Below are 19,261 nucleotides of genomic sequence, written 5' to 3'. Positions count from 1 at the left end.
GGAATAGGTTAAAAGTGGTCACCCATTTCTGGGTCTTGTATGAGTTATGTGTGGGGTAAGTATGGTCAATATTCCCTTGGTACTAAACTTTGAGACAAGCTACTCTATTCTGGTATTGCTGCTGCCCGTCTTGTCCAGGACACTCTTGTAAATGAGATTTTTGATCTCAATGTGGTTTTCCTGGTTAAATAAAATTAAATAAATAAAAATAAATAAATAACATCACCATCTGCAGGTGGGGAACAACCTACCTCATGAGACGAACCCTCTTTATTAGTTCAAGGGTTCTTCACTATCTTTTTTGTAAGTTCTGAGTTTATAAACTAATTTGTATTGTGTTTTACGAGAGTTAAAAGGTAAATGTTTGCAATCTTTAGAATACTCGTACTTGCCCAATAATCTGGCTATACTGTTGCACTTTAACCAGTAGTTTTGTTAAGATCCAGCAGAACAATGCTCTTGCACTTTATTTTGATTTATATATTATTTCTTTAATTCTTTTTTTTTTTTTACATTGACAGTATAACATACACAAAGTGTATACAATTTATTTTACAATTTAAACCCTGAGGCCAGCACAGTTTAATGTGCAATAAACTTTGTTAAAAGATAAACTGTCTGATATTGTTTTTTTCACCCTGGTTAAATTAAAATTTGCTAAACTTTAGGCACTTTTTACATCTTAAGTTATTGTGTTTACAGTAGGATTCATACTGCTAAAGTCTCCCGTTTAAATCCTTTCAGGATCAACTTGAAACTCATGTTGGCAAAGTGCCCGGATGTTACCCACTTGGGCTGCTAGAAGTGGGATCTACATCGGTCTCAAAGTGCCCAGTTTGACTCCACTTAAGGCCCTTCAGATCCCACTTCAAGACCACATGGGCAAACACAGGTGATGCCTACATGGGTGTGACATACAATTGGACATTTGGACCCCACCTTAGACCCAGTCATCACCCATTTAAGACCATTAAGTGGGTTTCTGACTGGGTCTTAGATGGGGTCCACATGGGAAATTTTATGTGGGGACCATGTGTGTACCACCTGTGTTTGCCTATATGGGCTTGAACTGGGATCTGAATGGGACTTAAGTGGGTTCCAGCTGGGCAAACTATATGTGACCCACCAAAACCATTTGGAGCCCTAAATGGGCTAACACAAGTGTGGCCTACATGGGTTGCATATAATTCTACAGCTGGAACCCACATAAGGACCATTCAGATCCCAGTTCAAGCCCATATAGGCAAACACAGGTGGCGCAAAGATGGTTCCGACATAAAATTGCCCATTTGGAACCCACCTAAGACCCAGTCAGAAACCCACGTAAGCCCATATGGGCTAACACAAGTGGGCCCCTGGTGGAACCCAGGAGCAAAACCAGATGGAACCCATGCCCATATGCCCATGTTAAAACCCATATGGGGGCAGATGGAAATGTTGGCTGGGACATGTCCAAAGAAAATTGCATTCTTTGTCAGGCCTGTTTCCGCATGACAACGAGCAAAAACCTTTAAAATAGCAGCACAGTCTGCCTCTTGGTCTCCGGTTATGTAGACTAAGTTGTATTCTGACTTCATAAAATCAATGGACATCATTATTCTGAGTATTTGGGTTGAAAGGATCAATATTCTTGAGTTAAACTCAAATATGAATCTTTGAGTGAAATCTATGTATTTTAAATAAGGTAATTAGAAGAAATCATGACTTGACCGAAAATTATTAAATTGTTTTACTATCTTTAATAATTTCTGTGTGTTTCGTTGATATATTTGAGTATACGCCATGAAAAGTTTTCAGTTTTACGAATAAAAAATGTTCGACAGTTCTACTCAATATTATTAGTGACTTGACTTTTCTACTCAAAATAACTGAGTAAGTGGGAGGAAGTGAGCAAGTGATGTCATTCTCCAACGGTTCAGATTCAAACGGGGCAGGTTTTACGGGAGCAGCTACTCTCAGTCTGACCAGACTTAGGACTTCAACAAGACTGCAAAGTACTTTTAAACAATATAATATTTTTACATCCAATATTGTTACAGAAGCAACAGCTAAGCACACTGTAAGACCAACCAGCTGGAGGTTGTTAAAAAAATGGATTGTTTTAAATTAAAAATCCAAAATAGCTATTTTAGCTCTATTTTTCTGAGTTGTTGAACACATTTTTAGTTTTAGGTACACAGTACTCAGTCATTGTGTTTATTTTTTTGTCCCAGAATGCCTTTGGGCATTAGACACATTTATACCATGAGTGAGGACACTAACTCAGGAAGATAAGTTCTGCCTGTAGGAGGCAGGTACCACTTAAAATAAATGGAAAACTGAAGATAATGAAAAAAGAACTTCATGGTTTAAAGAACACTTATAACTAATTGTGGTTTGATGTCACATAAGCTGGACCACACTGGGGGCAGTAATATTCAAGATTAAAGTAACCATTAATCAAAAAATCAATTTTGGTGTAATCAGTTTCAACAAGAAATTTTGAGCAGTGTGTAATCATTTTTTTGTGGTTCCTCTTTATTTTTCCTGCATTTATTTTGAGTATATTTACTCAATTTAATTTGTTAATTCTACTAACTCAATTTACATAGGCATACTTGAAACTATAAGTTAGATTTACTCATTTTTGATCATTTATTTTACTTAATTCCAAGACTTTGAATTCAATATTTTTGAGTGTAATATTTTTTCATTGAATTTATTAAGTAAAGAGCAGTAATATTTTTTAGAGTGTATACTGGTGTTCCCATTTTTTTTACAAGTAGCCTCCAATCAGACTACGAGGGGCTCTCCACTTTCACGCCAGTAACATTAGGGGTGAAACATCTCTGAAACAGGAGATCAGAGTCTGGAGGCTGATTATCACAGTCCAGCTTCCGACTCATGAAGTATTTTCTGAATCCCTGCGGGCCAGTGGAGCAGCTCACTCCCAGATGTGAAGATCCTTCGCTGGCATCCCCTGCTGAAATCACACATGCAATTGCATAAAAGAGAGTAAATTACATGAGTACTGTGAGCAGACTGTAAGACCAAGAAATGCTCTCTTTGGAGACATCTCACTCATCCCTCAGCTTCCCCTTCTGCCACACTTTCCCCACCACTCCTAACCTGTTTCACCAGCCAGTACATTTACATGCAGTGAAGACTTTCACATCAAACCTGTTTGGGTCTACTGGAGCGAACTCGAGCCCTTTACTGAGCCGGTGTGGATTGTTTCTGCAAGCATGAAAGCTGTCTGTTGAACTGTGATCTGGACCAATAACTTTGCAGAGTAGGTTTCCCAGATAAATGTGAAATAAATCACATGCAATGATCATATGAAATGGTCTATCTGGTGTGCCAGGTTAGTGACCAGATGGCAGCAGCCTTAATTCAAAAGACAAGACATGACTCTGTTCAGCAGGGATAGCTTTGGCCTTGTGGCTCTGACTCTCTATAGTGAAAGCTCTTCAAAATACATTTTTAAGTCTGTGCTTATTTTCAGGGGGAGGGGCAGCAGATAAAAGAGAAAGCTAAAACAGCTGAAAGATGTGTCAAAAGATAAAGGTTCTTAGTTTCCAATAAATGCATAACTCCAACTCCAGAAAAGTCGGGGCAGTGAGTAAAATGTTACTTAAAACAGAAAAGAAACATGTGCATGCTGATCTCCTAAACCCATCTTTCATTTACAGTTGAACAAAAACAACATATCAGATGTAGAAACTGAGACATTTTACCTTTTTGTGAAAAACATTAGCTCATTTTGAATTCAATGGCAGCAACACATCTCAAAAAAGTAGGGACAGAGCAAAAAAGGCTTGAAAAGTAAAAAATACTAATTAAAAACACCTGTGGGAGAATTTTGCTATTCAGACACTTCTATCAGAAAACCATGCTGTTGTGATGGTATGGTAAGAATTGTCTTGCTGAAATATGCAAGGCCTTCTCTGAAAGAGACGTCATGATGGGAGCATTTGTTGCTTGACAACATCTCTATACTTTTCAGCATTGATAGTTCCTTTCCAGATGTTAGACCTGCCCACACCATAGGAACTAACATACCATCAGAGATGCAGGCTTCTGAACTCTGCACTGATAGCAAGCTGTCATGTTGAAAAAGCTCCTCTTTTGTCCACATGGCATGGCACCCGTTAACCTTGCAGAGCAGATGGATTTGCCTGTTTCCTTGTTTCTTACTGGTCAATCCATCTTGCAAAGCTGCCATCTGTTTGAGCCCAGTTAGGAAGTGGCAGGACCAATCACCATTGCGACGCAGTACTTTCGGACGCGGCAGAGTCGTGACATAAGCAAGCAGCAACAGCTGTGTTGCTCCCATCAAATTTGAAACGTCAAAGGTGGAACACGCACATCAGTAGATAGGGTGCTGGATCCAAAAGGAAGTAGAAAGCAAAGAGAAAAGGTCTGCAAACAAAGTTCCAGAGCACTCCAGCTTCAACAGAGTGAGATGGATTTCTAGCTCTGATGAAGACTTTCACATCCAGTCAACAGATTTGGAGGGATGTTTTAGAAGCTACAAAGACACTCGGCTTAACAATGCTTCTCTACGCTTGAACAGCTTATCACAATCTGAACACTTCACTATAACAACGAACAAACTCTATTTTACTTAAACGAGAACTTTTCTGGATTCATACACTGGGTAGACACCAAGCGGCAACCTCCGGTCCTAAAAAATGAAGCCAATGCGGAAGTGCAAAAAATTGCTATACCGCGAGTGTCCACTTGAAGCTGGCTGCAGGAACACCAGAAATTCTGTCTGCACACATGTTAAACAGCTGGTTTTGACGCTAGAAATAAACTGGTTTACAGCCTGGTTCACAACACCAAATGTGTCTCATTAGCTAGCGTCTTATTGTGCTCTCACTGTACAGGGGGTGAATTTTTTTGTACCACGATCGTTTGGATTATATTTAGGATTAACCTCACTTCACAGTGATTGGCGCGTCTCATTTGATTGACAGATAGCTCGGCAGGCAGAGGCTCCGTTTCTGTAAACCAGAATGCTAGCTAGCAGGCTGACAGGAAGTTGCGCTTAGTGGGCGGGCTGTTAGGTTGATCTAAAGTTCGGTTGAGACTGCGATGTCAATATGGATGCCTCCACAAATGGGCTTCAAAAGCCGTTTGAGTCCGCCTATTGTAAGCAGACGACTGACGTCACACGGGGTTTGTCCAATTCTTTCTACAGTCTACGGTAGACACTGACACTGTACTTCCCAAAAACTAATTTAAACAAAATATTTTGGCCCACTTATCATAAAATTGTTTTGTTCTTTTTGCTTTCCTTCAAAAATGTAAATTATTTTTTTGCCTTGGGGAGTTAGATCAGTGCCAGTCCCTTAGACTGCAGCTGCCACTAGGGGGCGATTGCAATATTTTCATTTTATATTTTTTGGGGTTTGATGTTAAAATGCTGTGTTGTGATTGGTGGGGAAACAGTCAGGGAGCCGGTCTATTACGGTGGTTCTCTGGCAAGAAAAATTTTCTCAAAGTGCCTAAAGTGGAAAGTTGACATGGAAAACAGCTTCTTTACTCAAGAATGGATTCATGAGTATGTATTTGTAGGGACCAAATGAGAATTGGCTTATTCATTTGGGACCTGCCTTATCAATAGTTCATATGTAAGGTTATTTAAATGTTGACATATTTACAGTTTATGTACATTCAATATATTTCATATTGGATATATTTCATGGATAATAATTTAGTTAAAAAGGGACTTTCATGGTTATTTCTTATTTACATATATTTAGAATTCATTAGTTCAAAAGGTTAATGAGACACAGACAGACAATGTGTGATAAAAACGTTTTATTTAGAACTGCTCCAGACTGGTCACGTGACCTACTTAGTTTGATACGCAGCGTAAGCTGGTGTGGGCGGAGAGATGAAGCCAGCTCAGCATAGAAGCGAGACAGTTTTTGACCGTGCGACCTGACTCTTATGTACAGTATTTATCATGCATTGTATTCACTGATAATGACCCACTGTGGGATTTTGGTAAAATGGATCAAACATTAATCCAACATTTAAAGCCTATTGGCATTTTTTGAAATAACATACCCTAAATACCACAACATATTTTTCCTCTGCATATTTTCTGATTTTAAAAATGTTCTGGGGGCCAGATGGGAAGTTGTTGGGGCCTGATGTGGCCCTCGGGCCGCCAGTTGATGATCACTGCCCTAGGGGTGTGAATGAGGATCTTGACATTAGACTTTTCCTGTAAATATAAGGAATCTATGTTACTATGATACGTATGATCCTTGATATTCGATTTTGAATAATATTGTGAAATTAATGATTTGTGTAGTATTTCATGTGTCCCCATACGTACTCTAGTCTTAGTTAGCTTTAGAGGTGACAGCTTCTCGGCTTGAATTCTTTTTGGACTACTAACTGTTGGGAGATGTATTTATATGGCTTTTCTGTGTGTGACATGGCATACAAACATATTTGTTTCTCTGGTATGTGTACATCACATGTCAGAATCACATTTAGATCTGCTTGTATGTATTGTATATTTTTTGTATACAACTTTTTATACTCTCTTGGGAACATGCACTGATTTCAGTTTTTCTAACTTGTATATTTAGCCTAGATGTATTGACTTTATACACATACTATTTTTGGATATGCCTTACTCCTCATTGGATCCCTCTGTATGCAGTTTTGACACCTTAAATTCAAAATGGCCAACATTGAAGAAACTGTGGGAAAAAGTGGCCGATACTTGTTCAAAATCCTAATAGTGGCTTGTAAAAAAGCTATAACTATAAACTGTTAGAAAGCTGAATCTCCAAAGAAAGAACGCTGGTTAGAGATTATACAGGATATACAGTTGAAACCAGAAGTTTACATACACTATATAAAAAGGCACATAAACTTTTTTTTCTCACCGTCTAACATTAAATCAGATTAAACTTTTCCTGTTTTGGTCAATTAGGATTACCAAAATTATTTCTATTTGCTAAATGCCAGAATAATGAGAGAGATCATTTTTTAGACATTTTTTTATTATTTTCTTGAGAGTCAGAAGTTTACATACACCAAGATTACTATGCCTTTAAACAATTTGGGAATTGTAATGGAAAAGTTGACACACCAACTAAAATTCTAAGGAAATGAACATGAACAGATGTGGAGGAGATGGACTACGTACATTGAAAGTGATACTAAAGAATGATTTGACTATGTAAGACTGAGATTGCCTGTAATGTCCCTGAAAACATAAACTATGTTTATGTTGATATGGCTCTGGAAATGCAATTGTGCTGTTTATGTTGTTGGAAAATGAGGAAAAAATAAAGTTATAAAAAAATAAATAAACTCAAAATGGCCATGGGACACCTAATTAGATACTGGTGGACTTCAGCTGTGTTAGGTCCTGTTTGTTTTTTTACATATTTTAGATGCATTTACAAGTCTGAAGAAGAGCATCCTGGTCCAAACGTCACTTGATTGCTCATAAATGCCTGATATGGGAGCTCCGTGGTGTGCAGACCTTTTCTTCTTGACTCCATTCATTTCAAAATGAGCTAATATTTTTCACAAATGGCTCAAAAGTCTCAGTGTAAAAATCTGATGAGTTGTGTATATTCTGTTGTTGATAAAATAAGTGTTTATTAGATTTGAAAATCATTGCATTCAGTTTTCATTTATGTTTACACAGCCCCTAACTTTGTTAGAATTGGGGTTGTAGATATTTTCTCTCATTTCCCCCCTAAAAGATAATCAGGATGAAACTAACTCCTTAAATCAAAGTGGACTTAAAAGGCTTGCTTGTGCACTTACCTGGTGCTCTGAGTGGTAGGCCGTTGTCAAGGTGACTGGGTTTGGTGGCAATGAGGAGGTAGCAGAGGACACACAGGGTGATGCAAGCAAGGAGGACCACAGCTAAAATGGACCGATCAACCAGAGCGCTGGTGCTGAGAGGAGAGGAGGAGAAAAGAGCAGAGGTAGAGAGAGAGAGCCGTTTACATCAACATCTTTATTTGTGATTTAAGTTCATATATGCAAGGTGCCTAGGGGTCTCTGGTAAGTGTTTAAGAGTTTTGCTGAGGATGGAGGTGAAGAAGGAGTGACAGAGCTGAGTTCATTTTAAGTTTTGAGATTTGTCCCAGGAGGATTCAAGTGATTAAGGTGTGAAGACACAGTGGAACTAAGGGGATTTTGATATGGAGTCAAAAAATGTAATTTTTATTTATTAAACCTTGATTTAACCAGGAGAACAACCTCACTGAGATTAAAAATCTCTTTTTCAAGAGTGTCCTGGCCGAGACAGCAGCAGCACAGTCAAAGTTACACACAAACGAGTAAACACACAAGTAACATGTCAAACAACAGGACACTGAAAGAGAAAGCAGCAAGTAATTGTTCAGAGCAGCTAGGATCAACACATCATTAGAACATTTGCAGACAGATCTGACTGCCTCCAAGTCAACAACCTCCTCTGAAAAGCTTCCAGTGAGACCAAATATGAAAACTTGATCATCTCCAGAGCTGAAAGCATTCCTTACCTCAGCCACCACATGTATCCATAGGGGAATAAACTGTTGGGATCATCACAGCAGTACTTCACGTCATTAAACCCGCAGCAGTAGATCTCTGCAGCAGCGTTTCCCAGTTTGGGACACGAGAATCCTTCCACTAACAGCCCGTCTGCACTGTAGTAACTGCTGCATTTAGCACTCATGCTTCAGTACGGAAAAGAGGAAAGAGCACCAAAAACACTCTCTTTAAATCCTCTGATAATGGTGATGGGGGAAAAGAAGTAGAAGCTCGGTGCGTCCTCGGCGCGCTTTTACGCTCTGCTGTGAGAGCAGCGGCGATGTGTGCGTGGTTCTCCTGCAGCTGTGCGTCTCTGAATCCATCAACTATAGAGAAGACAGAAGTAGAAGGCTTTAATATGAACAAGACTGCTCCCTCTCTCTCTCTCTCTAATTCTGTTTTTCATTTTTCCTCTCCCTGGTTGTCTCCCTCTCCCTCGCGGACCAACAAGTGGCCACACCCTGCTTACTTTTAATCTGCGTAAGTTTTTGACCAGTTTAAGCTTATTTGACGAATTTACCCTGTTCCTTCTTTTAAATGTGGACGGTCCTGTCCTTAACGTCTATGCGTAACAAGCTTTCTATGTCAGTATTTTCTCACTTAGCCTTCTGTTTGCAGGAAATATTTACCATCTACAGCGCACACTTGTTTTGGAGGAGGGCTTGCTTCAGGCAAGAGCGGGAATATTTTGTCCTACAGTGTAATCTAGTGGCGGACTGGCCATCGGGAGCACCGGGACATTTCCCGGTGTCCTGGGCGCAGAACTGGCCCGCTCAGCGATTGCCGAGAGTCGGGACCAAAGGCTCGGATCAGGTTGCGCATGATTTTTTAATAAACAATCCGTCAGGTATCTTCCTCAGTGAAGTTCACACAGATTAAGCAGCAACGTAGGGCGCAAACACACCCCGTCCTCTCTTTTTCTGAGGCTCTCTACAGTGCAGGCAGACACACCAAGTTGCGCCCCCGCTCCCCTCCTCCCGCACCCGTAGTTCTACTGACTAACGTCCCTCAATAAGCAGACGGTGCGACGTTAGTCAGTTTCACTGCAACTTTATTTCGCAGAAGTACACAGGCTAAAAACTGTCAGCAGTAAAGACTCACTGCATGAAGTCATATCAATAAATCTAAGTCTACACAAAGAAGACAGACTCTATGTGAAGGAGGTGATGGTTGCTGAATACCACTCTTGTGACCTCAGTGATGAATGACTCTGAATATTTGGTTAATATATCTGCAGACGCCACAGGTTGTCCAGTTAGAACAGGAAGATGAAGAAACTACTCTTGTCACACTGTCTCTCTTTGAGATGCCACTCATTTATTGCTTATTCACTCAGATGAAGCCAGAGGATGGTGTACATTGATATTTGTTCTATGACGTTAGGATGTATGTGGTTTCTACAAATAAAGAATACAGAAAAGAAACAACAAAGCAGATTAAATCTTAAGTTTGAATGAATGAAAATTACTGCATTCTATTTCTCACATTTGAAATTATTAAACAACAAATAAACAACAGGATGACTCTAACACACAGAAGAGTCTGTAAACTTTAAGGGAGTGTCATCAATTTACTAATTTCAAGCTGTATGTATGCTGTTTCACAAAGTGCACACACAGGGAGAGTCAAGTTATTTGACAACGGTCCCTATCCTGGTGTGAGTGGAGGCTCAATTTCCCGACATAAATAAAACTAATGGAGCTTAAATATACAACAAACGTGATGACAAACTAAAGATAAGGCATCACTATATGTGAAAGAATATATAAAGGTTCATAAACAAGCTAAGAACTAGCATAAGTCAGTCACAGATCAGCAGAATCCAGACGGCTGTCTGTGTGCACGCTATACACGAAGTAAAGAAACAAGTCAGAGCGAACTACGGCATTACAGTAGTAAAATACAACTTAACAGAACAAGAGATATTCACTCACGTTCTCATGGACGCACAGAATAACGAACAACAACAGTCCTGAGAATGAGGGGAAACGTGCAGCTGCCTGCTCTGCTATGATACTCCACACGGAAGATGCTTGATGACTTGGCACTGAGAGAGGGGCTGAGGTCAGTGATTGGTCCAGAAAGGGGGGTGACCGGTTTGGGCTGTTCACATGCACAAGAACGATGACTGACTGAGGTACAGTCTGCACTGGAGATGCTGAAAGTGGGTGACCTTTAGTACACTTTAACTTCCAAATTCAAATGAAAACGTGTGTATTATTACCGTTGGATGCGCGCTGGACGGAGGACCGTGCGTAAAAGAACGCAGAGGAAGTCCGCTGGTGGCGCGTGTCTTCATTAAGTTCATTCATAGAGGTGTGCTGTCTTGTGTTAAAGGTGAAGCTTCTAATGCCCTCGTTTTAACACATTTCTTTAGTCACTTCCTGCCGATGCTCTCCTTTTCTCATATTTGATGATGACTGTTGAGATGCGCATCATCATCAACGAGCCAAACACACACGGATCACATCTTAAAATGATGTAAAACTGAGTAAAACTTGTCCAAACGTGGGTGTTTTATCTGATCTTAAAAGTGATAAAAACTGTCAAAAGGGCAGAAACAGAAAAATGAAAGCAACCAGCTGGCAGGACAGAAGGATCTGTGAGGGGGAGCTGCAGGTGTGAGGCAGGGCCGGTTTTAGCCATTTGGAGGCCCAGGGCAAAGACCAATATGGGGACCCTCCCCCTTTAGCTAAAAGCCATAATAATGAGAGGAAAAAAAATAGAAAGCATAACTTTAAGTTAACAGAGTCACAGAACTACAGTAAATGTCCAAATATGAAATATAAATACCCAAACAGACTCCCATGATTCATCAGCTCTTTGAAAGCTTCTCAGCTCTAAGTCGGCACATTCTGATATTTTATAAAGACTTTAGTCCAGGTGGAGCTTACATAAATAAAAACATCTGCTTATTATCAGTGAAATATCTTTTCTTCTGACACTATTCAGACATTTTTATGTATTTCATCCCATTGAACAACACAATAATCCACCAATTCACTGTTTTATTTCAACTATGAATAGACTGATCATAAAGTGCCCAGTTTTGGATTGGGGCTCTTGCAGTAGTATTTTTAAGACAGTGTGGCTCCTGGGTAGAATAAGGTTGAGTACCACTGTCCTAGAATCTCGCTCGTCTCTCATCATGTGGCAAACTCTCATGTCTCTCTGATGTGTTCACTGACACTGCGAAAATCTTTGAACTCCACCAACAGTCACACTCTGAACTGGCTACATTTTTTAACATTACACTGGACAGTGAACCTGCCATGAACAGTCCATTACACAACATTGAAAAATGGAGCGAGATCGTTGGTAAGGGAGCAGGTAATAAATTAAACACTAGTGGTGACAACAGACACACAACCTTAGCCTATCTGCTGATCAGCTTAATGAGGAGGTTAGTCCACTTTGTGGAAGCTGATGAAGCTAAAACTGACTTAATAAAACAAATGTTTTAAGTTTTAACAAAGGCAGGGTTGCCAACTTTGGGTTCCTGGCTGAAGTGAGATTCTGTTCATTATACATGCGCGCACTCAATGATGGCAACGTATTCGGACTCATTTCACCATTAGGGTTTAAAAGTATGTGTCTTACACAGGCCCTAACACACACACACACACACATACACACAGTTATTGAAGGATATGAGTGTGATAAACAACAATTTACTGTGCTTCATTATTTGCTAGCAAACCTTGAATAAAACAGATATGGACCACAGAGGCCATGCTCACATTGCTATAAATTTAACTGGGGAAAATAACTTGTTAGGTCGGCCACTTATGAAATCTTGGATGGTACTGTGAGCTTAGTTCACCTACGATGGTCTCATTTCTGAAGACTGTACCTGAGTCTCATCATCTTTATTCTCCCTCTCTTCTGATGATGTCCCATTCCTGCTGCCTCTGTCTGCTAGCGCCAGTCCCTCGTCTCTTTCCCTCTCTCTCACCTTCTTAAAGTATTTCAGTACGCCCATCTGCAGTAACACAGTTGGTAAGTCTTTCTTCAAAACATACATTGAGGCTCTTTATCAGTTGCACAGAAAAACTTACTACTACTGTAGCAAAAGAGGACGTTTGGTCACATTAATGTAAGCTAGCTAATGCTAACTGTTAGCTCATTCAGCTATTATCCTTTGTACCTTACAGAGCATTTATTCCAGCAGAACTCAACCTTCATCTACCCAGGAGCCTCACTGTCTTAAAAATACTATTGCAAGAGCCACAATCCAAAACTGGGCACTTTATGATCAGTCTATTCATAGTTGAAATAAAACAGTGAATTGGTGGATTATTGTGTTGTTCAATGGGATGAAATACATAAAAATGTCTGAATAGTGTCAGAAGAAAAGATATTTCACTGATAATAAGCAGATGTTTTTATTTATGTAAGCTCCACCTGGACTAAAGTCTTTATAAAATATCAGAATGTGCCGACTTAGAGCTATGAGAAGCTTTCAAAGAGCTGATGAATCATGGGAGTCTGTTTGGGTATTTATATTTCATATTTGGACATTTACTGTAGTTCTGTGACTCTGTTAACTTAAAGTTATGCTTTCTATTTTTTTTCCTCTCATTATTATGGCTTTTAGCTAAAGGGGGAGGGTCCCCATATTGGTCTTTGCCCTGGGCCTCCAAATGGCTAAAACCGGCCCTGCCTCACACCTGCAGCTCCCCCTCACAGATCCTTCTGTCCTGCCAGCTGGTTGCTTTCATTTTTCTGTTTCTGCCCTTTTAACAGTATTCATCATTAGTACTTTAAGATCAAATAAAACACAAGTTGGACAAGTTTTACTCAGTTTTACATCATTTTAAGATGTGATCCGTGTGTGTTTGGCTCGTTGATGATGATGCGCATCTCAAAAGTCATCATCAAATATGAGAAAAGGAGAGCATCGGCAGGAAGTGACTGAAGAAATGTGTTAAAACGAGGGCATTAGAAGCTTCACCTTTAACACAAGACAGGACAGCACACCTCTATTAACTTACGGAAGAGACGCGCCACCAGCGGACTTCCTCTGCGCTCTTTTACGCACGGTCCTCCGTCCTGGGCGCACCCGACGGTAATAAAACACAAGTTTTCATTTGAATTTGGAAGTTAAAGTCTGTCTTCTTTCTGTGGACTTAGATTTATTGATATGACTTATTGCAGTGAGTCTTTACTGCTGACAGTTTTCATATTTATAGAGGATTTCAGGAGGATTTTCTTAAAGGAAGCCTCAAAGAGCTGCAACTGGTCACTAAAGAGCCACATGCGGCTCGAGAGCCGCGGGTTGAATATCACTGATTTATTCAAAACAAAAATTATATAGTTTGTTAAGCCCTGGGTTCCGTTGTATAAGTAAACCATGACATCAGACGCAGACTAATTGTTTACTTTGGTACAATTGCTGCTGCGATCTGCCGCAGTTCTGAAGTGGCTGGACGTCAACTCCTGACCCACTGTGCTGTGATTGGCTAGTTATTCACAGGCTTAGGACCGTTACCTTGAGCAGCCGTCCAGTCAACACGGGGATAAACATTGCCCACCAATCAGAGAGTAATCTGAGAGCGCCAAAGCGTTTGATTCTAGCGTGAGAATAGTTTGAGTGGCGTGTGAGCGCGAGACAGGAGGAGAAAGCGTGAGAGTTGAAAACCCTGCAAAGGATATTACAAATTTTAGTATATAGTTAACTCACATAGACACAACATAATGATTATATGAATATTGAAATCCTTGTATTATATTGTTTCATTTAACTTTTATTTAACCAGGTAAAATCAATTGAGATTAAGAGCCTGCACATTAAAAGTGTAGTAGTAGATGAAACAGAATAATTTCCGTTTATGTGACTTGAGTACAGGTTATTGCAACACAACAGAAACATTTATCTTGTAGGGAAAAGAAACAGAAACAGCTGTGTGTGGGCACATGTGGAGCCTTTGTTTTATTTTTTTACACTCCTACATCAGTAGGCACCCAACCTAACTCACTCTTGGTGTTTTGCGCTACTCGGGTGGTGGTGGCCTGGGATGGTATCAGATTCCTGACCTGAATTATTGTCCCAGTCCATCCCTGGTGTAATCACTGTGTCCTCCTTTGAATCTCTTATTTAAATTCTGTTTCATTGGTTGGATTTTGTTCAGTCATTTGTTTCATTGTTCATCTGTGAAGCCGTCTCTTTCAAAGCAGAAATACATGCTAAAACTTTCAAAATTAAATCAGATTAAATCTCCATTTAGAGTGGGCCCACCCCAGGGAGGCAACACCAGCTAATGACTTCAGACCATTTGAAGAGGAGCAGTTTATAAAGTCACCTCAGATTCAACAGTATTATCACAGTTCAATTTGCATGGGCTGAGAGAGAGTGAGAGTGTGAGAGTGAGTGAGCACCCAAGACAGTGGCATTTCCAGCAGTGGTAATTTATCCACTAAAACTATGACTAAAAATGTTGGTCAACAGCCTTTTTTCCATGACAAAAACTAGACTAAAACTAACAAAAGCAGATGTCTGATGACTAAAACTGACAAAAGTAAATTTAGTTTTGGTCAAGATGACTAAAACTAGATTAAAATGTAATGTAGTTTTTGTCGGGCATTCTAAATCCATGATATTTCTCCACTGGGTAAATCTGTCTAAGCCAGTGTATGTGTATCTATTCTGCCTCTCAGCTGTAGAAAGCAGGGGCCCCAGGTTTAGCAGAGTGCAACTGAAAAAGCTCCAAGAGGAAAACAAAGAAGAAAAAGAGGATAGTGGAAAGAAAAGGAAAGAGGGAGAGCGACACAGACAGCAGGGAGAGGAAAGAGAGCAATCAGCTAATAAAGAGAACCATAAGAAGAAAATAGAGACCTCCAGGAAAACATTTGAAGAGGAAGCCAGACAAAAAGCTGAAGAGCTGAAGAGAGAGAATCATAAAAATGCACAGCCCTCAAACAGGAACATGAGAAGTTGAAGAAAGACAGAAATAACACAAATGACCTCCTGAAAGCAATGTCAGCCGTTATCAAAGAACAACTCAACAAAGACTAACACTGAGTGGAGGTTAATGAAAAAAATAATTCAAATAACATCAGGCTGCAACATTACAAACAGAAAAAGTACAGGGTTTGAATACTGTCTGAATGCACCGTACCTAGGTATAGGATATGAATAATAAGAATACAAATTAATAATAATATTATTATTATCATTAAAACCATCTATGAGTCATATCTGGGAATCAGTTGTTCAAACAGCCGAGCTCAAACATCCACATCCTATAGAATCAGCTTCCACGTCTTTCATTTTAGAATAAAAACATTGAAGGACACCAGTTCCTTGAGCTCTAAGTCATTCTGCAACAGATTCCAGGCTGAGGGCCCAGTGTACCCGAAAGCCCTTTTCCCAATTTCTGTCCGAGTCTTTGTGACAGAGAGCATAAAGAGGTCCTGAGAACACAAAGAATACTGTCCGGCATTTCTCTGCATGATGAAAACACATAGAGGGGAAGCAGACCAAGAATTGCCTTATAAATAAAGGTAAACTGGTGTATGAGCCTGCGGGTCACCAAAGCGGGCCATCCAACTCGAGAGTACAACTCCCAATGATGAGTCAGAGCTTTACAGTTTGTAATGAACCTCAGTATCAACCATATGGAGACACTGTGCTGAGGCGTGCATGTACGACAGATCGCCATTATCTAAAACGGGTAAAAAAGTTGCAGCGACAAGCAAACACAACTTGTTTCTAAGATAAAAACCCAGTTTCAGCATCAGCTTTTTCACAAGACACAGTACATGTGATTTAAAATTATGAGAGTCATCAATCAGTATACCCAGGTATTTGTAACAGTGAACAGCCTCAACCTTCTTTCCATCAACAGTAGAAAGCACAGGAACATTTTGTGACCTGGGGCCTCATTTATAAACGCTGCATATGCACAAAAGAAAGCATACCCCACTTGTAGGCAACATTTTGGATTTATAAAAAACAAACTTGACGGGAGAATGTGTGCACCTCCACGGCAGCTCTGACCCTGCCGTACGCACAAAATCTGGAGAAACAGGAAACTGTGACCCCAACAGTAGAAGGATAAAATTAAAGACAGCTATGTGAAATTGGTACATTTGTGTGAAATAATCGAATATTACACATTTTGCAACACATATCTAATATGAAGGATATATTTGCAAAAACGAAGAAAGAGGAAAAATTTATATTGATGCCCCAGGGAGTGCGCGAAAGCACGCACACATGCGCACGCCCACACACGTAGCCTATATTATTGAATCAATGATGTTCTGTCATTGTGAAAGAAACCTTGCATGTTATTATGAAATCCATTCACATCAACAATAAGGCGGACAGTAACCGTGTTCCCAAAATGTGCCATACAAATAAAGTTTTCTATTAATAATTGTAATTAAAATGACATGATCGTTCAATGAGAGTTCGCAGTCAGACTCAAACGATGTGAAAAAGTCATTTAAAGGGGACATATTATGCAAAAATCACTTTTTCAGGCTTTTCTAACACAAATATGTGTCCCTGGTCTGTCCACAATCCCCTAAAGTACCAGAAAAATCCATTCCCTCTCTCCCTCTCTTTCTCCACCTTTCAGAAAATGTGTGCTGAAACAAGCCGTTCTCAGTTTTTACATCTAGTGACCTCACCAGGGGCCCTGAACACCCGCCCCAAGGTTTGGTTGGCACTCCCCCACTTGGAGGAAAGTTCTGCCCTCTTCTACTGATCCTCCCAGCTACCAGCTGAGACGCTGGATAGCTCATTCCTCAGAGTCTGGGTCGGAAAAGTCCGTCTCTGAAGTGTCGTCGCTGTATGCATCCAGATGGCAAACAATGCCTTTTCTTCCCGACACATGGGGGAGACCTGGCAGCATTCTTTAGCCTCTTGGCCGGCCAAGGCAGATGAGTGAAAGCCTGGACTCACTGTCGGTTTCAGTGAGTTACTGATTTCTCACGCAAAAGTTTAAAGATTCTTCCAGCGTTTGGCGAAACTGGACACTTGGTCACTCAGTTTTTGGGGGGCATTTTGTGCCGATACTGAATATTTTAGAACTTTTAGCTTAGATTACGCATTTTTAGATGTACTCACCCAGGAGCGATGAGTTGCTCATAAGTCCCAGACAGACAGCGCGAAAGATAGAGTCACGAGAAACGCCATTGTCTGGAGAGAGCAGGTGTGTGTGTGAGAGAGAGAGACGAGGGCCGCCAGCCGATCGGCTCAGTCAGAGGAGAAGTGAGGAGGAGGAGATGAGGAGCAGAGGGCAGGGGGTAGTGCTGCACCAGCAGGTGAGAGCCAGAGACCTGGTAGCTTCCGTGACCCGGGAGAACTTCAGTGCAGGCTGCTGGAAAAGGGGTGGAGACCTGGCAAAGCCAGGTGGAGAGGCAAGGCAGGTGAAGCCTGTGCAGGAGGATCCACCACAGAGCAGGATCAGTATCAGAGGTTCAGAGAAGTTTACGAATCCCAATACGAGCATCCACAGAGATATTCCCAAAGTCTTGGCAAGACCATAATGTGCACAAAGTTCACAATAAAAGCTTCACTTAATTTTAAATGTAAAAGTTAAAAGAACATTTTAGTTCTTAGTAAAAAAACAGACAACAACTTAACATTGACATGGAGTGCCACCCTGCCATCTTGGAATCTTTGTGTCTTTTAAAAGAAACATTGCTGTTCTGTGTGTTTGAGGGAGCTGAAACAAAAAAGTCCTTTAATGCTCCGACAGGAGAGAAGATTACACAGTGGGAGATGAGCCCCTGTCTGCTGAAGTAGGTGCAGCAGAGTGGGCTGCCTGCATGAGACTTCAGTGATGGTGGTTTATTGTTTTCATTTTAATCAAAATAATATGTAAATAAGTCAAAATCCTGGGAGAGAAATTTACAATGATAAGTACATTTTGAGATCAGAAGCTCCAGGCAAACTTCTTACATATCTTTATTATTCAACATCTTCTAAAATTAAACAACCTCAACTAAGAAAAATAAATAAAATCAAATTCAATTAAAAAAACAACAATTTATAAGAATAACTTTCTCTCTCTGTCTTCTGCCCCCACAAAACCTGGACTACTCCACTGGGACCTTATTTGTTGTTGTTTTATTGATATATTACACTGCAGTTAAGAGAGAAACACAATTTCAATTTTCTGTATGTCCTGTACATATAGCAGAACTGACAATAAAGACTGAACTTTTGAAGTTTGCCTACCGTGTACAGTTTTATTTTAGAAAACCTCCAGCCAACTATCAAGTCCTTAACAGATCCCCTCATTTTTTTTCTCTAGTGGCCTTTTTCAGCCGGCATTCATACAAAGATCTTTTGTCAAGAATAAATGCATGTAGGCTTTAATGCTGAGTGGGTTCTTGAGGAAAATAATTGGGCTAATTTTCCACTAGGCATTTTTGTGTAGCATTTGCATAAGCCTGTGAATATCAGAGAATGTGCTCTTGCTGTGAAGACACTGTGTGTGCAGCAGCCAATCAACCTTTGTGTGAAAGTTTAAGTGTGCCTCAGTGTGTAAAACACTGCTCAGCTGCAGCCATCTCTCTGGAACTGTTTGGAATAAAAACAGAGAACAAGAAAGAACTAAAAACCTATAAAAGTGAACTTCATTATAAAAAGACAGCTTAGTGAACCTTTAAAGGATCATAATAAAGATTTCTTCTCAAACTGAAATAATCAACTTATACTGAAGTTTTTTATAAACAGACCTCTATAGTTTTCATACCT

At 40.1% G+C, this 19,261-nt stretch overlaps 1 protein-coding gene across 1 annotated transcript; it reads right to left on the bottom strand.

The window, feature by feature from the left end:
- Window positions 1–2,777: 2,777 nt before the first annotated feature.
- On the bottom strand, window positions 2,778–8,727 carry LOC121526016 (protein shisa-like-2A). Its single transcript, XM_041812274.1, has 3 exons — window positions 8,517–8,727; window positions 7,792–7,925; window positions 2,778–2,962 (listed from the first exon to the last, which is right to left on the bottom strand). The coding sequence occupies exons 1-3, from the start codon at window positions 8,690–8,692 to the stop codon at window positions 2,778–2,780; spliced, it is 495 nt and encodes a 164-aa protein (XP_041668208.1). The 5' UTR covers window positions 8,693–8,727.
- Between the last annotated feature and the right edge of the window lie 10,534 nt (window positions 8,728–19,261).

This window comes from Cheilinus undulatus, linkage group 2 (assembly GCF_018320785.1).
Source record: "Cheilinus undulatus linkage group 2, ASM1832078v1, whole genome shotgun sequence".
NCBI classification, from domain to species: Eukaryota; Metazoa; Chordata; class Actinopteri; order Labriformes; family Labridae; genus Cheilinus; species Cheilinus undulatus.
The sequence above is the reverse complement of the archived record's forward strand: the minus strand, read 5'-3'. Positions and strand labels throughout refer to the sequence as shown.